Genomic DNA, 27,801 nt, shown 5'->3' with positions numbered 1-27,801 from the left:
GTAGTCATATCTGTGTCAAAGTCAACAGTCAAGAGAAGACTTCACCAGAGTAAATACAGAGGGTTTACAACAAGATGTAAACTGTCGGTAAGCCTAAAAAACAGGAAGACCAGATTAGAGTTAGCCAAACAACATCTAAAAAAGCATGTACAGTTCTGGAACAGCATCCTATGGACAGATGAGACAAAGATCAACTTGTACCAGAATGATGGGAAGAGAAGAGTATGGAGAAGGGAAGGAACTGCTCATGATCCGAAGCATACCACCTCATCTGTGGAAGTAGTGTTATGGCGTGGGCATGTATGGCTGCCAATGGAACTGGTTCCCTTGTATTTATTGATGACGTGACTGCTGACAAAAGCAGCAGGATGAATTCTGAAGTGTTTAGGGCTATATTATCTGCTCAGATTCAGCAAAATGTTTAAAAACTCATTGGACGGCGCTTCACAGTGTAGATGGACAATGGCCCGAAGCATACTGCGAAAGCAACCCAATACTTTTTTAAGTCAAAGAAGTGGAATGTTACGCAATGGCCAAGTCAATCACCTGACCTGAATCCAATTGAGCATGCATTTCACTTGCTGAAGGCAAAACTGAAGGTAAAACGCCCCAAGAACAAGCAGGAACTGAAGACCGCTGCAGTAAAGGCCTGGCAGAGCATCACCAGGGAAGAAACACAGTATCTGGTGATGTCTATGGGTTCTAGACTTCAGGCAGTCATTGACTGCAAAGGATTTGCAACCAAGTATTAAAACTCACAATTTAATTTATGATTATGTTTGTTTGTCCAATTACTTTTGAGCCCCTAAAATTGGGGGGCTAAATGGTTGTAATTCCTACAAGGTTCATACAATAATTTTGACAAAACTCTTAAATTAAAGATGAAAGTCTGCACTTAAAGCACATCTTGATTGTTTCCTTTCAAATCCATTGTAGTGGTGTACAGAGACAAAATTTGGCAAATTGTGTCACTGTCCAAATACTTATGAACCTGACTGTACATCTGAATCTCACTGATGCCGATCCACAAGAAAACATTTGTGTTTGCATGGTTAATGCCTAAGGAAATTAATTTACATGTGTCCCATCTGTGCTTGGAGTTCAAAACAGTTAACCCAAATTAAGCTAGCATAATAGAAGAGTTATTAAAAGTCCTCTTGAAACATTCAGTGAAAGTTTTAAGGAAGTAATTCAAAAACCTCAAAAACCTTTACATTTCGTTCAAAACATACACAACATTTAGAGAATGTTCTCAGAACGTTATATAATACCTTAAACTATCATTTCCGTTCTCAGAGTGTTATAAAACATTCTCAGAACCTGCCTGCAACCTAAAAACGAACATTCCCAGAACAGGCAAAATGTTCAATTTGTTCTCAGAACGTTTAAAAAATTGTTCTGTTTTACCAGTCAGTAAACGTATGGCTTCAGTACCAGAACCAATAAGAAACTAAAAACATACATTCCCACAACTTCCAAGAAACTAAATGTACTAGCTGGACAGTAACTGTGTACAAAGAAGGTATAATGCTGTAATGAGCTATTTTCAAAATAAATTAACGAGTTGATCCTGTTTGTTGTGTATTCCAAATTTATCTCTCAGCTTTGTTTAAATTTACAAATCTTTTCAATGGTGAATCAAAAAACATAATAAGAACTGTGGCGAGTGGATTATATGTATTAGGGAAAGAATTAAGTGCCAAAATACTGGAATATGATAATGAGTTCAATCACTCTTACCTGCAATGATGTCATCCATTTGCTCCAAGGCCGCCTCCAACATGTGACTTGCATCTGAGGCCATGGCGGCAGACTACTGCATCGGCCTCTATGCTTGATGTCCTAGGAAAGAAAGACCATTGTTAAATTCTAAGAATTAGGAATTCTAGATGAGTTAAAATCTAATATATGCTAGCTTTGTTAGCTTTGTACACATTGAACAGTAAACAACATAGAAAAAAAGGGTAAAAAAAAAGAGGTTAAAGATGCGCTGTGAAATATATTTTCCATAACCCCAAATATTGTATTTTCAGCTGTTTGAAGCTGGTGTACAAAACTGAAAGTAAAAGACGCAAAAACAAAACTTAACAGCACACATAGAACCGATCTACCGCTTCTTAGACTTGCTTTCAATGACAAAGACAGATCTATAACTCATATTTCTATGTGAATTTGGTTGGGTTGCCCAAAAAGTTACATATTGCAGCTTTAAGAAATGTCATATGGTATGATTACCCACATTGACATACCTAAACGGTGTACTGAGGATCAATTGTACTGCTGTGATATATTCTCCATTGAAATGTTTTCAGATATTGTATGTCTTCTTCCTAGGCATACATTTCAGTGTGATACCATTGGCTTGGCCTGGTATAGTGAGTACTGGTATTTTCCCTGGATCATCACCGTCAGTAAGACAGGGCATGGCTTAGGGGCTGGTTCCCCCCCACCCCTCTGATGACTGTACAGCACAGGACCCCTGTTCTAATGAGGCCTCCGAGCCACCCAGCAGGATCTCCACCCTCTGTCATTCTGCTTTACAGCCGTCAGCATCTACCCTCTTAAACAGAGAGAACAGCACGTCCCCTGAGTAACCCCCCAGGTTACGGGATTTAAACACACTGTGAATGTCTTCGTTCTTTCAGCTGTTGACAGAGCTGATGGTTGGTGAGCTTGGGGCAAAACTTCCCCTATACTAATTTCGCAGATAAAGTCTTGCCACTGCTGCAAACAATCTGATATTTCTGATATAAAAAAATATATATTTACAGTTGAAGTTGTAGGTTTACATACACCTTAGCCAAATACATTTAAACTCAGTTTTTCACAATTCCTGACATTTAATCTGAGTAAAAAATCCCTGTCTTAGGTCAGTTAGGATCACCACTTTATTTTAAGAATGTGAAATGTCAGAATAATAGTAGAGAGAATGATTGATTTCAGCTTTTATTTATTTCGTCACATTCCCAGTAGGTCAGAAGTTTACATACACTCAATTAGTATTTGGTAGCATTGCATTCAAATTGTTTAACTTGGGTCAAACGTTTCAGGTAGCCTTCGACAAGATTCCCACAATAAATTGTGTGAATTTTGGCCCATTCCTCCTGACAGAGCTGGTGTAGCTGAGTTGGGTTTGTGGGCCTCCTTGCTCGCACACGCTTTTTCAGTTCTGCCCACAAATTTTCGATAGGATTGAGGTCAGGGCTTTGTGATGGCCGCTCCAATACCTTGACTCTGTTGTCCTTAAGCCATTTTGCCACAACTTTGGAAGTATGCTTGTGGTCATTGTGCATTTGGAAGACCCATTTGCAACCAAGCTTTAACTTCCTGACTGATGTCTTGAGATGTTGCTTCAATATATCCACATCATTTTCCTTCCTCGTGATGCCATCTATTTTGTGAAGTGCACCAGTCCCTCCTGCAGCAAAGCACCCCCACAACATGATGCTGCCACCCCCGTGCTTCACGGTTGGGATGGTGTTCTTCGGCTAGTAAGCCTCCCCCTTTTTCCTCCAAACATAACGATGGTCATTATGGCCAAACAGTTATTTTTGTTTAATCAAACCAGAGGACATTTCTCCAAAAAGTAAGATCTTTGTCCCCATGTGCAGTTGCAAACCGTAGACTGGCTTTTTTATGGCGGTTTTGGAGCAGTGGCTTCTTCACTCCTGAGCGGCCTTTCAGGTTATGTCAATATAGGACTTGTTTTACTGTGGATATAGATACTTTTGTACCTGTTTCCTCCAGTATCTTCACAAGGTCCTTTGCTGTTGTTCTGGGATTGATATGAACTTTTCGCACCAAAGTATGTTCATCTCTAGGAGACAGAACACATCTCCTTCCTGAGCGGTATGACGGCTGCATAATCCCATGGTGTTTATACTTGCGTACTATTGTTTGTACAGATGAACGTGGTATCTTCAGGCGTTTGGAAATTGCTCCCAAGGATGAACCAGACTTGTGGAGGTCTAAAAAAAATTCTGAGTTCCTGGTTAATTTCTTTTGATTTTCCCATGATGTCAAGCAAAGAGGCACTGAGTTTGAAGGTAGGCCTTGAAATATATCCACATGTACACCTAAAATGTACTCAAATGATGTCAATTAACCTATCAGAAGCTTCTAAAGCCATGACATCATTTTCTGTAACTTTCCAAGCTGTTTAAAGGCACAGTCAATTTAGTGTATGTAAACTTCTTACCCACTGGAATTGTGATATAGTGAATGATAAGTGAAATAATCTGTCAGCAAACAATTGTTGGAAAATCAAATAAAATCGTAGTTTATTTGTCATGTGCATCGAATACAACAGGTGTAGACCTTACAGTGAAATGCTTACTTACAGGCTCTAACCAATAGTGCAAAAAAGTTGGGTGAACAATAAAGGTAAAGAAATAAAACAACAGTAAAAAGACAGGCTTTCACAGTAGCGAGGCTATAAGAGTACGGAGGCTACATACAGACACCAGTTAGTCAGGGTGATTGAGGTAGTATGTACATGAAGATATGGTTAAAGTGACTTAGCATATATGATGAACAGAGAGTACCAGTAGCGTAAAAGAGGGGTTGGCGGGTGGTGGGTGGGACACAATGCAGATAGCCCGGTTAGCCAATGTGCGGGAGCACTGGTTGGTCGGCCCAATTGAGGTAGTATGTACATCAATGTATAGTTAAAATGACAATGCATATACACTGCTCAAAAAAATAAAGGGAACACTAAAATACTCTTTACATAGTTGAATGTGCTGACAACAAAATGACACAAAAATAATCAATGGAAATCCAATTTATCAACCCATGGAGGTCTGGATTTGGAGTCACACTCAAAATTAAAGTGGAAAACCACACTACAGGCTGATCCAACTTTGATGTAATATCCTTAAAACAAGTCAAAGGCTCAGTAGTGTGTGTGGCCTCCACGTGCCTGTATGACCTCCCTACAACGCCAATTGGATTCAGGTCTGGGGAACGGGCGGGCCGGTCCATAGCATCAATGCCTTCCTCTTGCAGGAACTGCTGACACACTCCAGCCACATGAGGTTTAGCATTGTCTTGCATTAGGAGGAACCCAGGGCCAACCGCACCAGCATATGGTCTCACAAGGGTTCTGAGGATCTCATCTCGGTACCCAATTGCAGTCAGGCTACCTCTGGCGAGCACATGGAGGGCTGTGCGGCCCCCCAAAGAAATGCCACCCCACACCATGACTGACCCACCGCCAAACCGGTCATGCTGGAGGATTTTGCAGGCAGCAGAACGTTCTCCACGGCGTCTCCAGACTCTGTCACGTCTGTCACATGTGCTCAGTGTGAACCTGCTTTCATCTGTGAAGAGCACAGGGCGCCAGTGGCGAATTTGCCAATCTTGGTGTTCTCTGGCAAATGCCAAACGTCCTGCACGGTGTTGGGCTGTAAGCACAACCCCCACCTGTGGACGTCGGGCCCTCATACCACCCTCATGGAGTCTGTTTCTGACCGTTTGAGCAGACACATGCACATTTGTGGCCTGCTGGAGGTCATTTTGCAGGGCTCTGGCAGTGCTCCTCCTGCTCCTCCTTGCAAAAAGGTGGAGGTAGCAGTCCTGCTGCTGGGTTGTTGCCCTCCTACGGCCTCCTCCACATCTCCTGATGTACTGGCCTGTCTCCTGGTAGCGCCTCCATGCTCTGGACACTACGCTGACAGACACAGCAAACCTTCTTGCCACAGCTCGCATTGATGTGCCATCCTGGATGAGCTGCACTACCTGAGCCACTTGTGTGGGTTGTAGACTCCGTCTCATGCTACCACTAGAGTGAAAGCACCGCCAGCATTCAAAAGTGACCAAAACATCAGCCAGGAAGCATAGGAACTGAGAAGTGGTCTGTGGTCACCACCTGCAGAACCACTCCTTTATTGGGGGTGTCTTGCTAATTGCCTATAATTTCCACCTGTTGTCTATTCCATTTGCACAACAGCATGTGACATTTATTGTCAATCAGTGTTGCTTCCTAAGTGGACAGTTTGATTTCACAGAAGTGTGATTGACTTGGAGTTACATTGTGTTGTTTAAGTGTTCCCTTTATTTTTTTGAGCAGTGTATGATAAACAGAGAGTAGCGGCAGCATAAAAAGAGGGGTTGGGGGGGCACAATGCAAATAGTCCGGGTTGCCATTTGATTACCTGTTCAGGAGTCTTATGGCTTGGGGGTAAAAACTGTTGAGAAGCCTTTTTGTCCTAGACTTGGCACTCCGGTACCGCTTGCCATGCGGTAGTAGAGAGAACAGTCTATGACTGGGGTGGCTGGGGTCTTTGAGAATTTCTACCGAGACACGTTTTTAAATGAATAATCGTTGGCTCAATGACTGGAAGTCTATGGGAACAGCTAGCATATCATTGCGCTAACTCTGTTAGCAATGCAACCCCTCCACCCCCACCCTTGCCTCCACTGCTGAAGAGTACCAGGTTTGTTTTCAATACAGTTCAAAAGGGATCCGAGTAAAGCGTGACTGATAATTTGATTGTTGTGCCAAGAAATACATCTGTCTCACACATCAACCTATGATGAGTTCCAATTATCAAAGTCAATAGAAATATCTTGAACAGGGCTTTAAATACTTAAGTATTTCATTCCCACAAACTATCTCCATACTATCATATGACAGAATGGAAACATATCTATTATTATTCAAGTAATCTTCTCTGGAAAAATGATAGATGTGACCATTGACTGTGAGGCGTTGGCGAAACACAGGCATAGGCCTCTGAGACAAAAGGCAACTGTAGACGTCGGACAGGCAGGCAGGGAGAAGCAGGCAGCTCGTTGAAAGGAGCCAGGCGTCAACAGTGTTAATTATGTGGCTGTTCAGATTTAGCTGGACACGGCTGAGGGTGATGGCTCCATTTATTCAGAGCCTCTGTAGTGACAGCTCCTCTGTGTAACAGCAGCACAGTGGGCAGCAGACAGTAGTATTCTAATAACTGGCCTGATTATACAAACCCAATTAAAGCCTGCAGTTAAAGGCCATGAGGACATCAGGGCTCCCTGGTACTGCAAACCACTAATGGACAGGCCAGAGAGAATAATGCAGTCTACTGCCCCTATATTCAACTGGCACAGTGGGCAGCAGACACAGGGTCAATTGGGTCCGCGGGTCCCGAAACCTTTTTTCAAATAAACATATATATGTTTATTTGAAATACACACACAGTATCAGTCAAAAGTTTGGACACACCTACTCATTCAAGGGTTTTCTTTATTTTTTTACTATTTTCTACATTGTAGAAAATAGTGAAGACATCAAAACTATGAAATAACACATATGGAATCATGTAGTAACCAAAAAAGTGTTAAAAAAATCTAAATATATTTTAGATACTTCAAAGTAGCCACCCTTTGCCTTGATGACACTCTTGGCATTCTCTCAACCAGCTTCACCTGGAATGCTTTTCCAACAGTCTTGAAGAAGTTCCCACATATGCTGAGTACTTGTTGGCTGCTTTACCATCAATCTGCGGTCCAACTCATCCCAAAACCATCTCAATTGGGTTGAGGTCGGGTAATTGTGGAGGCTAGGTCATCTGATGCAGCACTCCATCACTCTCCTTCTTGGTCAAATAGCCCTTACACAGCCTGGAGGTGTGTTGGGTCATTGTTCTGTTGAAAAACAAGTCATAGTCCCACTAAGCGAACACCAGATGGAATGGCGTATCGCTGCAGAATGCTGTGGTAGCCATGCTGGTTAAGTATGCCTTGAATTCTAAATAAATCACAGACAGTGTCACCAGAAAAGCACCCCCACACCACCACACCCCCTTCTCCATGCTTCACCGTTGGAAACCACACATTCAGAGATAATCCGTTCACCTACTCTGCATCTCACAAAGAAACCAAAATAACAGATTTCCACCGGTCTAATGTCCATTGTTCGTGTTTTTTGGCCCAAGCAAGTCTCTTCTTCTTATTTCTGTCCTTTAGTAGTGGTTTCCTTTCAGCAATTTCACCATGCAGGCCTGATTCACACAGTCTCCTCTGAACAGTTGATGTTGAGATGTGTCTGTTACTTGAGCTCTGTGAGGTGCAATCTGAGGTGCAGTTAATTGCCGATTTCTGAGGCTGGTAACTCTAATGCACTTATACTCTGCAGCAGAGGCAACTCTGGGTCTTGCTTTCCTGCGGCGGTCCTCATGAGAGCCAGTTTCATCATAGCGCTTGATGGTTTTTGTGACTGCACTTGAAGAAACTATCAAAATTCTAGAAATTGTCCGGATTGACTGACCTTCATGTCTTAAAGTAATCATGGCCTGTTGTTTTTGCTCAGTCGGGCTTTGACCCCTGGTATTGTATAAACGTGCATAAGACATGGAAAAATGCATAGAATTGCAGAAAATGAGCTTTAAAATAGCAAGAAAAAACTCTGCCCCATGCAAAAGTTGTAAAACTGCAAAATGTTCTCTCCGCCAACAAGAGGGGTGTGAACAGTTTGGGGTTGCATGGGTTGCGAGTTGGGGGTTTGTTACTACGCCGATAAAAAACATTATCCATCGGACCTCTGCCACCTAGGAAATTTGTGTTACCGAACTTTCTCAAAAAGTACTTGAGTACCCCCGGTCTACTGTCTGCTACTGTACAATCTAATGTATGTCTTGAAGACATGGCCTTGGTAGAGCTTAAATTAAATCAAATTGCATTTTATTTGTCACATGCTTCATAAACAACAGGTGTAGATTAAAGGCCAAGACAAACGAAACGCGAACGAGCGAACAAGCGTGTACTTGCTGGAAATAGAATACACAGCCTTCGTCAGAGCTTTTGTGAGTTTTTTAAATTAGCACCCTCTAGGTCTACATAAGGGTGGATATGGGAGAACCTTCCAGAAGGACAACCATCTCTGTAGCACTCCACCAATCAAGCCTTTATGGTAGAGTGGCCAGTCGGAAGCCACTCCTCAGTAAAAGGTACATGACAGCCTGCTTGGAGTTTGCCAAAAGGCACCTAAATACTCTCAGACCATGAGTAACAAGATCTGATGAAACCAAGATTAAACTCTTTGGCCTGAATGACAAGCGTCTCGACTGGAGGAAACCTGGCACCATCCCTACGGTGAAGCATGGTGGTGGCATCATCATGCTGTGGGGATGGTTTTCAGCGGCAGGGACTGGGAGACTGGTCAGGGTCAAGGGAAATATGAACGGCGCAAAGTACAGAGAGATCCTTGATAAAAACCTGCTCCAGAGCGCTCAGAACCTCCGACTGGGGGCGAAGGTTCACCTTCCAACAGGACATCGACCATAAGCACACAGCCAAGACAACGCAGGAGTGGCTTCGGGACAAGTCTCTGAATGTCCTTGAGTGGCTCAGCCAGAGCCCGGACTTGAACCCGATCGAACATCTCTGGAGAGACCTGAAAATAGCTGTGCAGCAACGCTCCCAATCCAACCTGACAGAGCTTGAGAGAATCTGCAGAGAAGAATGGGAGAAACTCCCCAAATACAGTTGTGACAAGCTTGTACCCAAGAAGACTTGAGGCTATAATCGCTGCCAAAGGTGCTTCAACAAAGTACTGAGTAAAGCGTCTGAATAATTATTATAAATTTGCAAAAATGTCTAAAAACCTGTTTTTGCTTTGTTGTTATGGGGTATTGTGTATAGATTTTTGAGGGGGAAAATGATTTATTCAATTTTAGAACAAGGCTGTAACCTAACAAAATGTGGAAAACGTCAAGGTGTCTGAAAGCTTTGAAGTTAGGATAACGTAAACATATGACATCACGTTTGGTGTCTCTAGTTTGAACAGTTCAAGAGTTATTGGTGGTGTTTTTATTATGCTAATCTATGCAAATGCTTATATTTATAGATTATTGAAGTTAGGATAGCATGAAGGTTTTAAATTGGTCTTGTAGCTTAATTGGCCAAGAAGCTAGACCATTTTGAATAGCTACCTCTGTTTCTACAGTGAATAGAATGCTGAGGAAATCCCATGAAAGTGGATGGAGGACAAAAAAAAGGACAAAAAGTTTAAAAGTATAAAACAAATCAAAATGTTGTATGCAAACCACCTAATCCAGATCATTCTACATATGGGGCAGCAAGTAGCCTAGTGGTTAGAGTGTTATACTAGTAACCGAAAGGTTGCAAGATGGAATCCCCGAGCTGACAAGGTAAAAATCTGTCATTCTGCCCCTGAACAAGGCAGTTAACCCACTGTTCCTAGGCCGTCATTGAAAATAAGAATGTATTCTTAACTGACTCGCCTAGTTAAATAAAGGTAAATAAAACATATGTCAATGTTTCAATTCAATTCTAGCTTAAATGGTGTAAGTGCCATAGCGCTCCAAATAATAATAACAAGTCAGAAATAATTATTACAAGTACCAGTACCAAGTCGATCAGTGGAAGCTCCTCAGAGGAGGGAGGGGAGGACCATCCTCCTCAGTGAATATTATTATTTTTTTAATTGTAAAACATTTAAAAAGATAATTTTGGGATAAAACTATACTAAATATATTCACGTCACCAAATAATTTATTGAAATACACAGCTCTTGCAGCATTAACTAACATGTTGTCCCTCCAATCAAACGATCCGAGAATGAATCTAGTAGTGAAAATATAAGCTACAGCTAGCTAACACTGCAGTGCGTAAAATGTGGTGAGTAGTTGACTCAAAGAGAGAGAAAGACAATAGCTGAACAGTTTTGAACAAATTCATTTATTCCAAAATGAAGGAGAAGAAAGAGAGCAATAGAGAGAAATTTCTACATTTTCTTTCACTTTCAAATTCACTTGCTTAGCTAGCAAATGCCGCTAGCTAGTTTAGCCTACTCAAACACCCTGCTCAAACAGAGGGATGCTATGTTAACTAGCTGGCTATGACTATCCAACAAAACACTAGAACTCTTCCAAGTCAAGGTAAGCTTTTGGTTTTACTAATTTATGTGCAAAACTGCTTACTGCCTGTACAATGTAACATTACTGCATGATTGTAGCGGGTTTACTAATGTGTTAGATTCTATGTTGACTATGACGTTACTTTAGCTAATATGGTGAGAACGATGTAGGCTGTGTGTAGCGGTTATGATGTAGTTTGGCTTAGAAAGGCTTTTTTGCCTGATCACATAATCCTGATGTGTTGTGCATTGAAGTTCACAAGCGAAGGGAAAAGGTAAGAGGAGAGCGCATAGATGCAAGAAGGAATACAACGTGGCTGCCATGAAAGTTAACTGTGTTTACGCGTGATCAGGGGTGTATTCATGATGCTGATTTTGGATAAAATCGTTTCTAAACGGAAGCAAACGGAACGAAACGGGGATAAACATTCCTGAATTTGTCCAACAGAAACTATCATTTGCAAATATTGGACTAATGATTACACCCTAGATAAGAAAGATGCAGACAAGAGTGTGCAAGGCGGTATTGAATGTGTCACTATCTGTCACCTCAAATTATTCTCTCAACCTGTGTGTACCTACGTTGTAAACTTGAATTCATAGGTTATGTTGTAGCAACCTCATGATGGGTATAGGGAAAATTAGAGTATCATGAGGTTGCCTAAACCACTCGCTGTGACATTGAACTGGGTGAATGGAATATGAATGAGTCATCCAATATGCTGTAAATGAAATAATTCCATGCTTATGGAGAAAATAAAATTGTCCTCCCTCATCTTAAAATGGCACGACCGCCACTGGAGTCGATATGCAGGGGAACAAGGTCATTTAGGTAGCTATATACAGTTGAAGTCGGAAGTTTTCATACACTGAGGTTGGAGTCATTAAAACTCATTTTTCAACCACTCCACAAATATCTTGTTAACAAACTATAGTTTTGGCAAGTCGGTTAGGACATCTACTTCGTGCATGACAAGTAATTTTTCCAACAACTATTTACAGACAGATTATTTCACTTATAATTCAAAGTATGTCAATTTCAGTGGGTAAGAAGTTTACATACACTAAGTTGACTGTGCCTTTAAACAGCTTGAAAATTCCAGAAAATGATGTCATGGCTTTAGATGCTTCTGATAGGCTAATTGACATAATTTGAGTCAATTGGAGGTGTACCTGTGGATGTATTTCAAAGGTCTACCTTCAAACTCAGTGCCTCTTTGCTTGACATCATGGGAAAATCAAAAGAAATCAGCCAAGACCTCAGAAAAAAATTGGAGACCTCCACAAGTCTAGTTCATCATTGGGAGCAATTTCCAAACGCCTGAAGGTACCACGTTCATCTGTACAAACAATAGTACACAAGTATAAACACCATGGGACCACGCAGCCGTCATACCGCTCAGGAAGGAGACGCGTTCTATCTCCTAGAGAAGAATGTACTTTGGTGTGAAAAGTGCAAATCAATCCCAGAACAACAGCAAAAGACCTTGTGAAGATACTGGAGGAAACAGGTACAAAAGTATCTATAGCCATAGTAAAACGAGTCCTATATCGACATAACCTGAAAGGCCGCTCAGCAAGGAAGAAGCCACTGCTCCAAAACCGCCATAAAAAAGCCAGACTACTGTTTGCAACTGCACATGGGGACAAAGATCTTAGTTTTTGGAGAAATGTCCTCTGGTCTAATTAAACAAAAATAGAACTGTTTGGCCATAATGACCATCGTTATGTTTGGAGGAAAAAGGGGGACGCTTGCAAGCCGAAGAACACCATCCCAACCGTGAAGCACAGGGGTGGCAGCATCATGTTGTGGGGGTGCTTTGCTGCAGGAGGGACTGGTGCACTTCACAAAATAGATGGCATCATGAGGAAGGAAAATGATGTGGATATATTGACGCAACATCTCAAGACATCAGTCAGGAGGTTAAAGCTTGGATGCAAATGGGTCTCCAAATGGACAATGACCCCAAGCATACTTCCAAAGTTGTGGCAAATTGGCTTAAGGACAACAGAGTCAAGGTATTGGAGTGGCCATCAAAAAGCCCTGACCTCAATCCCATAGAAAATTTGTGAGCAGAACTAAAAAAGCGTGTGCGAGCAAGGAGTCCGACAAACCTGACTCAGTTACACCAGCTCTGTCAGGAGGAATGGGCCAAAATTCACCCAACTTATTGTGGGAAGCTTGTGGAAGGCTACCAAAATGTTTGACCCAAGTTGAACAATTTATAGGCAATTCTACCAAATACTAATTGAGTGTATGTAAACTTCTGACCCACTGGAAATGTGATGAAAGAAATAAAAGCTGAAATAAATCATTCTCTCTACTATTATTCTGACATTTCACATTCTTAAAATAAAGTAGTGATCTTAACTAACTGACCTAAGACTGGGAATTTTTACTAGGATTAAATGTCAGGAATTGTGAAAAACAGTTTAAATGTATTTGGCTAAGGTGTATGTAAACTTCTGATTTCAACTGTAGGTAGGGGTGAAGTGACTAAGCAACAGGATAGATAATATACAGTAGCAGCAGCATATGTGGTGAGTCTGAAAGTGTGTGTGTGTGTGTGTGTGTGTGTGTGTGTGTGTGTGTGTGTGTGTGTGTGTGTGTGTGTGTGTGTGTGTGTGTGTGTGTGTGTGTGTGTGTGTGTGTGTGGAGTCAGTATGCATGTGTGCACCTATGTGTGTGTGGGTGTATTTAGTGTGTGCGTGTGTATGTGTGTGTTGGGGTGTCAGTGTAAGTATGTGAGTGTGTGGGTAGAGTCCAGGGTGTGTGGATAGAGTCAGTCCTTGAGAGTTAGTGCAAAACAGGGACAATGCAGGTAGTCTGGGTAGCCATATGATTAGCTATTGAGCCGTCTTGTTCAGCAGCTTTATGGCTTGGGGGTAGAAGCTGTTCGGGGTCCTGTTGGTTCCAGACTTGGCGCACTGGTACTGCTTGCCGTGAGGTAGCAGAGAGAACAGTCTTTGGCAGGGATCGTCAACTAGATTCAGCCGCGGGCCAATTCTTTCTTGAGTGGATGGTCGGGGGGCCAGAACATAATTACAAATAATTTGTACATTACAAATTGACAGCAATAAGCCCAAACAGATACAGTGGCAAGAAAAAGTATGTGAACCCTTTCGAATTACATTTTTACATTTTAGTCATTTAGCAGACGCTCTTATCCAGAGCAACTTACAGTAGTGAATGCATACATTTCATTTCATGCATTTTTTTTTGTACTGGCCCCCCGTGGGAATCAAACCCACAACCCTGGTGTTGCACACACCATGCTGGCATTGCAAACACCAAGCTCTACCAACTGAGCCACAGTATTTCTGCATAAATTAGTCATAAAATTTGATCTGATCTTCATCTAAGTCACAACAATAGACAAGCACAGTCTGCTTAAACTAATAACACACAAACAATTATACTTTTTCATGTCTTTGTTGAACACACTGTGTAAACATTCACAGTGCAGGGTGGGAAAAGTATGTGAACCCTTGGATTTAATGACTGGTTGACCCTGTTTTTTGCAGCAATAACCTCAACCAAACATTTTCTGTGGTTACGGATCAGACCTGCACAACGATCAGGAGGAATTTTGGACCATTCCTCTTTACAAAACTGTATCAGTTCAGCAATATTCTTGGGATGTCTGGTGTGAACCGCTCTTGAGGTCATGCCACAGCATCTCAATCAGGTTGAGGTCAGGACTCTGACTGGGCCACTCCAGAAGGCGTATTTTCTTCTGTTGAAGCCATTTTGTTGTTGATTTACTTCTGTGTTTTTTGTCGTTGTCTTGTTGCATCACCTAACTTCTGTTGAGCTTCAATTGGCGGACAGATAGCCTTACATTCTCCTGCAAAATGTCTTGATAAACTTGGGAATTAATTTTTTCGGCGATGATAGCAAGCTTTACAGGCCCTGAGGCAGCAAAGCTGCCCCAAACCATGATGCTCCCTCCACCATACTTTACAGTGGGGATGAGGTTTTGATGTTAGTATGCTGTACCTTTTTTTCTCCACGCATAGTGTTGTGTGTTCCTTCCATACAACTCAACTTTAGTTTCATCTGTCCATAGAATATTTTGCCAGTTGCGCTTTGGAACATCCAGGTGCTCTTTTGTGAACCTCAGACGTGCAGCAATGTTTTTTTTGGACAGCAGTGGCTTCTTCAGTGGTGTCCTCCCATGAACACCATTCTTGTTTAGTGTTTTACGTATCGTAGACTTGTTAACAGAGATGTTAGCATGTTCCAGAGATTTCTGTAAGTCTTTAGCTGACACTCTAGGATTCTTCTTAACCTCATTGAGCATTCTGCGCTGTTCTCTTGCAGTCATCTTTGCAGAACGGCCACTCCTAGCAAGAGTAGCAACAGTGCTGAACTTTCTCCATTTATAGACAATTTGTCTTACTGTGGACTGATGAACATCAAAGCTTTTAGAGGTACTTTTGTAAATATTTCCAGCTTTATGCAAGTAAACAATTCTTAATCTTAGGTATTTTAAGATCTCTTTTGTTCAAGACATGGTTCACATCAGGCAATGATTCTTGTGAATAGCAAACTCAAAATTTTGTGAGTGTTTTTTATAGGACAGGGCAGCTCTAACCGACATTCTTAATCTCGTCTCATTGATTGGACTCAAGGTTAGCTGACTCCTGACTCCAATTAGCTTTTGGAGAAGTCATTAGCCTAGGGGTTCACATACTTTTTCCAACCTACACTGGGAAAGTTTAAATGATGTATTCAATATAGTCAAATACAATAATTTGTGTGTCATTAGTGTTTGTCTATTGTTGTGACTTAGATGAAGATCAGATCACATCTTATGAAGAAATCCAGGTAATTCCAAAGGGTTCACCTACTTTTTCTTGCCACTGTATGTTTGGCTAAAACAATAATTTCTAATCTTGCTTACATATGTATATGATCACGCCTCTCTATTATGCGTGGGAATACTTGGGAACAGATCTTTTTTATTAAAATCACTTAGAGCTGATTTTTTTGCAGTCTTACGTCCAACAATGAAATGTAAAATAATTATACATTCAAAACAAAATTGCTCAGAAAGCTTGGGGGGCAAAATAAAACCACCCGCGGTCCAAATTCATCCTGCGGGCCGCCAGTTGGGGAACCCTGGTCTATGGTTTGGGTGGCTGGAATCTGATAATTTTTGGGGCCTTCCTCTGACACCGCCTGGTATAGAGGCCCTGATTGGCAGGGAGCTTGGCCACAGTGATGTACTAGCACCATGCGGTCGGGTGCCTTGCAGTTGCCATATCAAGTGGTGATGCAGCCAGTCAAGATGCTCTCAATGGTGCAGCTGTATAACTTTGAGGATCTGAGGGCCCAAGCTATTGCCCTACATTAGGATACCATTGTTGAAGTGTATCAAGTCCATTAGAACTTACTGTAACAAATTAACAGTAAAGTGGCCAACAAATCAAATCAAAGTTTATTGGTCGTGTACAAAGTTTAGCAATGTTATAGCGGATGTAGTGAAATGCTTACGTTACTAGCTGCTAACAATGTAGTACACTAGGGGTGTCAAACTCATTCCATGGAGGGCCTAGTGTCTGATGGTTTTTCCTTTCAATTAAGACCTAAACAACCAGGTGTGGCTGCTCACTAATTAGTAACCTTATTCAAGCACAAGGGAGGTGTAACGGAGACGCTGAGTGTCGAGAAGCAGGTGCAGGTGAAATGTTTTATTAAACAAACATGGAACAAGACAACATAACAGTAGCACCTACGCATAAACACAGGAACAATACTGACAGGGGAAAGAACCTAAGGGAGTGCCAGATATAGGGGAGGTAATGGAGTCCGAGTTCTGTGCTCAGTCTGTCCATGATAGGAATCGAGCCCACTCTCCCTGCCAGTCCTGACAGTAACTTCTCAGAAACCTCCCCAGCTCCTTGTTCATTCTCTCCACCTGCCCATTGGACTGAGGCCTATACCAAAAAAGTGAGGCTGACCGTGACCCCGAGCTTCTCCATAAAGGCTCTCCATACCCATGATGTGAATTGGGGGCCACGGTCAGAGACGATGTCCTCTGGAAGGCCATAATGCCTGCTGAAAGACCTGCTGGAATATTGCCTCAGCGACCTGGAGAGCAGTAGGGAGACCAGAAAGAAGGATTAAAATGACAGGATTTTGAAAATCTAACCACAACCACCAAAATGGTGGTGAAACCCGGCAGAGGGGAGATCAGTAACAAAATCAATGGATAGATGGGACCAGGGACGCTGAGGCACGGGAAGGAAAAGGAGTTTCCCTGCTGGAGGGTTTCTGGGGTGATTTGGTTTGGGCACATACGGAACAGGAGTTGACGTAGCGAGTGACGTCCTGCGCCAAGGTGGGCCACCAGTACCTCTCAAAGATGGCTTGGGTAGTGTGAGAAATACCTGGATGTTCAGCAACGACAGCTGTGTGTGCCCATGTCAGCAGCCGATCCCTTATCCCTGTGGGAACGTAGAGGACAGTAAGTGGGTGCAGGCTCCCTCTCCAGAGCCTGGCGAATGTCCACATCTACGTCCCAGACCACAGAAGATACGACTCGGGAGGATTGGATTATAGGTGCATTCTGGACAGGACCATCTCCCTAATCGTAGAGATGGGGCATCGGCCTTGGCGTTTTTTAACCTGGGCGATAGGTTAGCGTGAAGTCGAACCTTGCAAAGAAAGGGGCCCACCTTGCTTGCCGCGGATTCAGCCTCCTCGCTGTCCGTATGTACTCCGTTAGCGGATTCCGTGCAGATGAAATATTGGAGCGCCTCTTGGATGTAATCCTCCATGGCCTGGGTCTCAGCCACCGACAGAGGGTCGATGGCACAGTCCCAGGGGTGATGAGGTGGAAGACAGGTGGTGCGGGTCTTGGAGAATTCCTCCCGCAGGTCTTGGTATACCTCCGGGATGTTGGGCTGAAGGGCAACCACAGGACTCAACCGACGTGGAACCACAGGGGATGGGAAGCAGGTCCTCCGGCATTTGGGTGACCAGTCTGAATCTCATCCTCGACCATGAGATGGTGGGGTTATGGCGTTGGAGCCAAGGGAGGCCAAGGATGATCTTGTGAACTGGTGAAGAAGGGGATGTTCTCCTGATGAATGGACTCCACTGTGAGTGGTTGGGTGATGCGTGTGATGGTTAAGGATCCTAGTGCCCGATTATCGAGGGCTTGAACCGGGAAAGGAAAGGAGAGCGGGTATGAGATGATGTTAACTTCTCTAGGGCCAGTGGGACGATTTCGTCCCACCTACGTAACAGCCAGTGGAATCCCGTGGCGCGTTATTCAAATACCTTAGAAATGCTATTACTTCAATTTCTCAAACATATGACTATTTTACACCATTTTAAAGACAAGACTCTCGTTAATCTAACCACACTGTCCGATTTCAAAAAGGCTTTACAACGAAAGCAAAACATTAGATTATGTCAGCAGAGTACCCAGCCAGAAATAATCAGACACCCATTTTTCAAGCTAGCATATAATGGCACATAAACCCAAATCACAGCTAAATGCAGCACTAACCTTTGATGATCTTCATCAGATGACAATCTTAGGACATTATGTTATACAATACATGCATGTTTTGTTCAATCAAATTCATATTTATATCAAAAACCAGCTTTTTACATTAGCATGTGACGTTCAGAACTAGCATACCCCCCGCAAACTTCCGGTGAATTTACTAAATTACTCACGATAAACGTTCACAAAAAACATAACAATTATTTTAAGAATTATAGATACAGAACTCCTCTATGCACTCGCTATGTCCGATTTTAAAATAGCTTTTCGGTGAAAGCACATTTTGCAATATTCTAAGTAGATAGCCCGGCATCACAGGGCTAGCTATTTAGACACCCAGCAAGTTTAGCCCTCACCAAAGTCAGATTTACTATAAGAAAAATTGTATTACCTTTGCTGTTCTTCGTCAGAATGCACTCCCAGGACTTCTACTTCAATAACAAATGTTGGTTTGGTTCAAAATAATCCATAGTCGCCCCGTGCACGCGCCTCAGTCTGATGGTCCTCTGATAGACCACTTACCAAAGGCGCTAAAGTTTTTCAGCCAGCGGCTGGAATTACATCATTCAGCTTTTTCCCGGGTTCTGAGAGCCTATGGGAGCCGTAGGAAGTGTCACGTTACAGCAAAGATCCTAAATTTTCAATAAACAGAGCCAAGAAGCCCAAGGAATGGTCAGAGAGGGTACTTCCTGTACAGAATCTTCTCAGGTTTTTGCCTGCCATATGAGTTCTTTATACTCACAGACACCATTCAAACAGTTTTAGAAACTTTAGGGTGTTTTCTATCCAAAGCCAATAATTATATGCATATTCTAGTTTCTGGGCAGTAGTAATAACCAGATTAAATCGGGTACTTTTTTTATCCGGCCATGTAAATACTGCCCCCTAGCCCTAACAGGTTAAGAGAGGAGGCAAGGGTCTGGTTAATAAAGTTCCCCACAGCACCGGAATCCACTAACGCTGTAGACACAGTACATGAGGGACAGTCAACTAGTGTGATGGACACCAAAAAGAGTTTTGCAGAAAGTGAAGATGGAATACTCACTCCTGTCCCAGGAGGTGGAAGATCACGTGACCGTCCCTCTGCTCTTTTGGATCCCGGATTAGGAAGTTCCGGACACCGCTGGAGCTGGTGCCCTCCTTGACCACAATACAGACAGAGCCCCAGCTGTCTCCATCTGTGTCGCTCTGCCGCGGGGAGGCGTGTGACCCCTGCCCCTCAGGCTCTGATCCAGAGTGTTCACTGAGGGAGGGAGAAAAGCGATGAGAGTACCAACGCTCCCGAAGTATGTTATCCAGACGGATAGCCATCGCAATGAGTGCTTCCAAGGAGAGGCTGTCATCTCGACAAGCCAGTTCCGTCTGGACCTACTCGTGCAGACCTCTTCTGAATAGTGTACGAAGCACCGACTTGTTCCATCTGCTGAATGCTGCTACTGTCCGGAAGGTGAGTGCTTACTTGGCAGCCGTCTGGTCCCCCTACTGTAATTGGAGTAGGCGCTCACCCCCGTCTCTGCAATCCAGGGGATAATCAAAGAGGCATTTGAACAGAGCCATGAACCCCTCATATGTATCTAGCTCCTCCTCTCCTCTTTCCCAGACAGCCGTGGCACATTTCAACGCTCGCCCAGTCAGCAGAGAAATAACCGTGTCAACCTTTGACCTCTCGGTGGTGGGAGCGCCCATCTGGTGCACATAAAGTAGAGGGAGCACTGAAGTAGGAATCCACGGCATTTAGATGGGGTGCCATCATATTTATCCGGGAGGGACAAACGGGCATCACTGACCTGAGCAGGTTGCTGAATGTGCGGTTGTGCTGGCTCGCTGGGTCGACTGGTTGTAGAGTATCCTCCGCTAGTTGACGGCAACACCTCCTGGGTATGTTCGAGACGTTGCACACTGCAAAGAACCTCTTCCATAGCCGTCTCCAGTTGTGCCAGCTGGTCATGGTGTTGACGTAGAAGGTATCCCTGCTCGTCGACCGAGATTTTCTGTTTTCCTGCTGCTTCCATTGTTGGAGTCAGTATTCTGTAACAGAGACGCTGAGAGTCAAGAAGCAAGTGCAACGTTTAATAAAACAACAAACATGGAACGAGACAACATAGCGTCTACGCATAAACACCAGAACAATACTCACTGGGAAAAGAACCTAAGGGAGAGCCAGATATAGGGGAGGTAATAAGTGAGGTAATGGAGTCCAGGTGTGCCTCATGATGACGTGCAGGTGCACGTAATGATGCCAGGTGTGCGTAATGATGGATCCCAGGAACGTTGGTTAGTATACCGGCGACGTCAACCGTCGGAGGGGAGGAGCAGGAGTAGACGTGACAGGAGGAGCAAAAACCCGCAGACACTCGCCCTGCACATTTGACACGTGCAGTACACAAATAATCAACAAAAAGATCATGAAATGTCGGAAGAAATACAATTAAGAAACCAAATAGCACTATAAGAGTAATCCAAATGCAATCTATATGTATATACAGAGGATGCATTTATATAAGATACACGACAAACCATTTCTGTATGGACCTCGCTTTGTGCATGGGGGCATTGTCATGCTGACACAGGAAAGGGCCTTTCCCAAAATGTTGCCACAAAGTTGGAAGCACAGAATCGTCTAGAATGCCATTGTATGCTGTAGAGTTCACTGGAACTAAGAGGCCGAGCCCGAACCATGAAAAACAGCCTCAGACCATTATTCCTCCTCCACCAAACGTTACAGTTGGCACTATGCATTCGGGCAAGTAGCGTTCTCCTACCTTTCGCTCTTGTAATTTCCTTGGCCCAGTCAAGGGCTGCTTGAATGCAGAGGAGAGACAATGTTGTGTTGTTGTTTGTGTTTCTGTCTTTCTCCGGTATACTGGGGTGATATCGGTGTAAATGTGTCGACATATTTTAGGTGTTGGCAGCTGCATAGGCTATTCTCATTGAGCGTGGAAACTTATTGTTAACGTTTTATTCACAACTCTCTGTCCATTGGTGTTGTATTATACTGGAGATTTAAATGATGATGCAGGATCCTCCAATTCTGGTTTATCGACCCCACTACTCACCATTGTACAAAAGGACAGTTTGAAATGTGCCAATTAAGATTAGAATTTTATTTACAATGTGCTCATCTAGTTTCTTTTACGGAAAGGCCTGAAATGTTTTTTCAGCTCAGATTTACTCAAGAGGCATATAACACAGCGTATAACATAGTCTATATAGTCTATAGGTCTAGTGTTTTTATTTTGTAAATATAAAATGTTTCTGTATTAATTTGGGTTCACAGTGTGGACAGAACCGAGTACATGTACTGTTAAACCCAGCCCCTTCGCACCACCACCAGCTACTGCGCCAATAATTCCGGTTGTGAAAATAGCAAAAATATTTCTGACACACCCCCAAACGTCTGTAATAATAAACCTACAATTTCCTGGTATTCAGAATCATAGTAAAACTATCTACTACTTATTTCTCAACATTAGTCTACTCATATTTTATGTAGAAACTGCCAGCAAAACAAGTTTGACAACAGTTTGTTTCCTCCTATTACGCCCTGTCATGACACCAGTTATTTATAAGAATTACATTTTCTGCCAGGTTTTACAATTATTTCTTGCTGTGAAAAGCATTGAGGTTGTACTTACCAGAAACAAATATTAGTAATATACACTCACAAATATTACTAATATACACTCAAATTACTAATATACACTAACATACACACAGTTTATTAGGTACACCTATCTAGTACCAGGTCGGAGCCCCCTTTGCCTCCAGAACAGCCTGAATTATTCGGGGCATGGAATTGCTACTCAATTGGTATCAAGGGACCTAACATGTGCCAGGAAAACATTCCCCACACCATAACACCACCACCACCAGCCGGTACCGTTGACACCTGGCAGGATGGGGCCATGGACTCATGCTGCTTATTTCAAAACCTGACTCTGCCATCAGCATGACTCAACAGGAACTGGGATTCGTCAGACCATGCAATGTTTTTCCACTCCTCAATTGTCCAGTGTTGGTGATCGCGTGCCCACTAGAGCCGCTTCTTCTTGTTTTTAGCTGATAGGAGTGAAACCCGGTGTGGTCGTCTGCTGCAATAGCCCATCCGTGAAACCACTGTTGTACTTTTCCATTATTTGCCTATTTGTGACCTGCATGTTAGTTTGCACGATTCTTGCCATTCTCCTTTGACCTCTCATCAACGAGCTGTTTTCGCCAACAAGACTGCCGCTGACTGGAGGTTATTTGTTTGTCACACCATTATCGGTAAACCCTAGACACTGTCGTGTGTGGAAACCCCAGGAGAACAGCCATTTCTAAGATACTGCAACCAGCTCGCCTTACACCGACGAACATACAGTAGGTCACTCGTTTCGCCCATTCTAACATTCAATCAAACAGTAACGGAATGCCTCGATGCCTGTCACCCTGCTTTATATAACAAGCCACGACCACATGACTCACTATCTGTAGGATCTAACCCTTTTCGTGAACTGCATGGTGTAACTAATAAACTGGCCACTGAGTGTATAACACAGCAATAAGACCTATCAATAACCTGAGAGCACCTAGACCCAAAGCCTTCTATTTAGCCCGTCTCACCAGTCGGCTATCACAGGCATTCTTCCCACAGAGAAGAGGAGTACGCTGAGACTGTTTGAAGAGGATAACATTAGCCAGCAGTTTCGGACAGTGCAGCCTTGCAGTCTCTCATATTGTTCCATGGGTCAGCACCGTTCTCTGCCACGAGGTGTATTCTCCATTCAAACACCTGCACATGCTGCTCACTGGATAAGCCATTGACTCGACAAAGAGTGAGATCCAGCCCAGTGCCATCAAAGCACATTTATGTAAAAAATCAAACATTTCAGCAGTGGCTAAATTTCAAAATGCAGAAAAGAGCAGGTTCAGAACAATGTTTAGCTGTCTGGGGAAGGTATAAAGGACTTTCAACTACTCCAAAGAACACATCAAACGCTGCATAACCTTGAGGTTCCGTGCTGAGCCAAACTGAGCTGCTGGTGCATTTTTGTGGTGTGCACAAAAACTCTGAAGGTTAAAACGACAAACCTCCCCTATCCTGAAGCGCATCATCCCCCTAAACAAACTGAATCAGAGCTGGTTTGGATAAACATACCATTATCCTACCATACACAACCCCTTGTAACTTCTCTGAGGTCAAGTTACATCTGTAGCCTAATCGGTTGTATGCTGTTGAAAATTATTACATCTGGGCTAAACAAAAAACACTTATCAAGAATACGATATAAAGATTGTATCATCTCTTGCCGCTGTTTTCAAAAATGTGTGAACTGTAACACTATAACTTCCTAAAATATATCTTAAGAGGTTCTTGGCATGGACGAACAAATATACAAATCCATTACACCTGTGCATAGTCCGTACAGCCCCAACTGCTGTTTCTCCTAGGTTTATTCTGTCCTGCTGCTCGGTCAGTGACTTGCATAAGTGCATTTCTGAGCCACCCACAGTTTGGAGAGTCACCAAGCAGCTGAGTGCTTCTGCTGCTATCAGTAAAATTAGTAGTGACATCAGAAAACATCACATGCTGAACAGTGTCCTAAGTACATTACAGACATCCAAATCTGTATCTGGTTTCTGCACATCATCCATTTGGAGAACTCTGATAAGCACTGTATGGGACATGCTTAAAAAAGCTGAAAACTTTCCTCTAAGGGGTAAAAATCAACATTCCTACAATGGAGAAGGGCTGAACCTCTAAGTAGTTCTTTGCATTTTCCATGACTTTGCCTAATACAAAGAAATAAAAAATGGTCAGATTATTTTCTGTTGATATTCCCTCCAGTCCTATCGAAGCACTATAAAAAGCAGCATATTTGAGCTCCCAGTTTGAAAAAAGAAAGTAGGGTTTAATGCTGTTCAGATCCTCATGGCCCTCTCTCTGTCCCCTGCCTGGTACGGTTTGCTGTTGTAATTAAAGTGTTGTCCTGAGGCGGTTCTTCACGCTGGCCAAGAAATACTGTAGTCTTGTGAGTATGTTTAGAGTCCTGTTCGCAACAAGGCACTAAAGTGATATTGCCCCCCCCCAAAAAAAAAATGTACATGAACTTTCTTGTCACGGGCGTGGTATGAATTGGACCAAAACTCAGCGGGAATGTGAATACTCATCTTCTTTAATGAAGGAAAACGTAAACACTTAACAAAACAACAAACATCGACGAGAAACAGTCCTGTCAGGTGCAACAAACACGAAACAGGAAACAACTACCCACAAAAACCCCATGAAAAACACCCCTACTAAATAGGACCTTCAATTAGAGACAACGAGGAACAGCTGCCTCCAATTGAAGGCCAAAACAATAAACTAGACATAGAAATAGAAAAAATAGAAAATAGAACATATAAATACAAAACATAGAACACTACCCAAAAACCCCGACAACACAAAACAAACACACCCCTGCCACGCCCTGACCAAACTACAATAACAAATAACCCCTTATACTGGTCAGGACGTGACAGTCCCCCCCCCCCCCCCCAAAGGTGCAGACCCCGGAGGCACCTCACAAAAAAATAAACACAAAAAAAAATAAACCCCAAAACAAAAAATAATCCTGACTAAAGGGAGGGGAGGGAGGGTGGCCACCGTCACCGACTGTTCTTGTGCTACACCTCACCCTCCCCAACCTCCTACTATGGAGGTGGCTCATGCTCCGGCCTTACTCCCCAACCTAACCTGTCCACCCCTGCTAAATGCTTAGTATATTTTACCCCTCCCGAAGTCTCTGGGCTATGGCGCATCGCTGAAGACCTTGGGCTGATGCGCGTCGCTGGAGACCTCGGGCTGATGCGTGTCGCTGGAGACCTCGGGCTGATGTGCGTCGCTGGAGAGCGACTCTGGGAGCTCCGGACTGGAGGGCGACTCTGGGAGCTCCGGACTGGAGGGCGACTCTGGGAGCTCCGGACTGGAGGGCGAGACTCTGGGAGCTCCGGACTGGAGGGCGACTCTGGGAGCTCCGGACTGTAGGGCGACTCTGGGAGCTCCGGACTGTAGGGCGACTCCGGCTGCGCCGGTTCCGGACTGTAGGGCGACTCCGGCTGCGCCGGTTCCGGACTGTGGGCCGTCTCTGTCGGTTCCGGACTGTGGGCCGTCTCTGTCGGTTCCGGACTGTGGGCCGTCTCTGTCGGTTCCGGACTGTGGGCCGTCTCTGTCGGCTCCGGACTGTGGGCCGTCTCTGTCGGTTCCGGACTGTGGGCCGTCTCTGTCGGCTCCGGACTGTGGGCCGTCTCTGTCGGTTCCGGACTGTGGGCCGTCTCTGTCGGCTCCGGACTGTGGGCCGTCTCTGTCGGCTCCGGACTGTGGGCCGTCTCTGTCGGCTCGGACTGTGGGCCGTCTCTGTCGGCTCGGACTGTGGGCCGTCTCTGTCGGCTCCGGACTGTGGGCCGTCTCTGCCGGCTCCGGACTGTGGGCCGTCTCTGCCGGCTCCGGACTGTGGGCCGTCTCTGCCGGCTCCGGACTGTGGGCCGTCTCTGCCGGCTCCGGACTGTGGGCCGTCTCTGCAGGCTCCGAACTGTGGGCCATCTCTAGACGGGGCACTATCGCCAGAAGCTCTGGACGGGACACTGTTGCCGGACACTCTGGACGGGGCACTGTTGCCGGACACTCTGGACGGGCACTGTTTCCGGACACTCTGGACGGGGCACTGTTGCCCCGTCCAGAGTATATTTTAATCGGCTTGCAAATCTATGGCAAGACCTAAAAATGGCTGTCTAGCAATGATGAACAATCAACTTGACAGAGCTTGAAGAATTGAAGAATAATGGGCAAAAAAATGTGTTTCTACAATGTATTGACTCAAGGGTGGAACTACTTATGTAAATTAGATATTTCTGTATTTAATTTTCAATAAATGTGCAAAAATGTCTAAAAACATTTTTCACTTTTTAATTATGGGGTATTTTGTGTAGATGCGTGAGAAAAATATATATTTAATCCATTTTGAATTCAGGCTATAACACAACAAAATGTGGAATAAGTCAAGGCGTATGAAAAACTTCTGAAGGCACTGTATAAGGGCTTGTTTTTAATCAAACGAAACTGGAAAACAAGAAATTGTTAAAGGAAAATAACTTCAATGTTTCTAAATACGAGTGTCACCAGACCATCTTATCTCTCGTTCCATGATGGGCATATAGCCTACATGGTAGGGTTTTTATGCACACCCAAAATAATAACTTGAGCTGGTTAAAATAATGTACAATAGCCTACCTAAAAAGGGGATGCTCCCAAATATTATTAGGATTTATTTCAAAGAAGTGTCATGAACCAAATCCTTTATGATAGATTTGACTACCTGGTGAATGCATTGGGCAGGACAAAACAAAAAAACAGCCTTCATTGAGAGGAGGTATTGCTATGCTTGGTTTTAAATCAAATCAAATGAAATTTAATGTAACTTTTTTTATGTTTCTAAATACGATGTTTATAGGCACAAAAAGCACATCTCTCCTTCCATGTGCATTTGGCACTGTACGTCACGGCTGGATAGGCTGCGCTTCCGTTGTCAAAATCCATGCCACAACCAACCGTGTTACCGCTAAAACCAGCTTTTAGTTGGTCTTAAACATCCCCACCAGCTCTGCCTGAAATTGGCACTTTGGCGCACATTTTTAAGGACACACCTCAGATATTGCCACCCCTCTCACCTCAGCGCAAGTGAGTAAATTGCCAATCCTGGTGTTTGGGTTTGAAAACGGAAGAGCGCCGGCTTTAACAGGTCGAAATTGCAAAAAAGCGTGCATTTGACAATTGCGCTGGCTTCACGCCAGCCCCTTGTCTTTATCACTAGTTACCACAGGAATAAAACATTGCACCTTTATCTGTAGGAGGAACGCTCAGATCTTATGACACTAATGGCTGGGCATAAGAAGTGGTCCTTCTGCTTTGAACAATTAGTCTGGTGGGAAATGTGAGCAGAAATGTCTGAGCAACCTGCACTTTTGTGAAGTCGGTTGAATATTGATTTTACTGTTTTCCCTCATTGACTCTGGCTGGTTTGGATTAATAGAGCCAGCTGCTGCTGAAGCAGAGAGAGAAAGAGAGAAAACCCTGGAGGCCTGGCTGTCACAAACACAAATATAAGAGGCTGAGCAGGAAACAGGAAGAAGCAGGAAGAATTTAGACCACAAAGGCAGAAGAGATGAACATAAGTAGACCGCACTGCCAAATTTTATGGATGGGGATTCATTATATATGTTACAGTGTTCTTGAAATAAGATTTATATTGGAAAAACATCCCGCTCCTTAAAGGTATGCCTTGGAGAACATTAAATCCACTATTGGACGTCAAGATATCCTCTCGCCAGTTGCGAGACACTTCATAGAACAAAATAATTATATTAATGAATTGTGTCGCATCGGGATTGAAAAAGATC

The 27,801-nt window shown here is 43.6% G+C and overlaps 1 protein-coding gene across 14 annotated transcripts in view; it reads right to left on the bottom strand.

The window, feature by feature from the left end:
* Window positions 1-27,801, bottom strand: part of LOC106573224 (liprin-beta-2) — a 128,711-nt gene that overhangs the window by 87,707 nt on the left and 13,203 nt on the right. For all 14 annotated transcript variants that reach the window (XR_006759670.1, XM_045696948.1, XM_045696946.1 and 11 more), the window contains exon 2: window positions 1,741-1,842. Coding sequence is in view for 13 of the 14 variants with exons in the window: in XM_045696948.1 (XP_045552904.1) it covers window positions 1,741-1,804 (64 nt within the window). In the remaining variant the exon portion in view is untranslated. The remainder of the gene's footprint in view (window positions 1-1,740; window positions 1,843-27,801) is intronic.

This window comes from Salmo salar, chromosome ssa16, assembly GCF_905237065.1.
Source record: "Salmo salar chromosome ssa16, Ssal_v3.1, whole genome shotgun sequence".
Classification (NCBI taxonomy): Eukaryota; Metazoa; Chordata; class Actinopteri; order Salmoniformes; family Salmonidae; genus Salmo; species Salmo salar.
The sequence above is the reverse complement of the archived record's forward strand: the minus strand, read 5'-3'. Positions and strand labels throughout refer to the sequence as shown.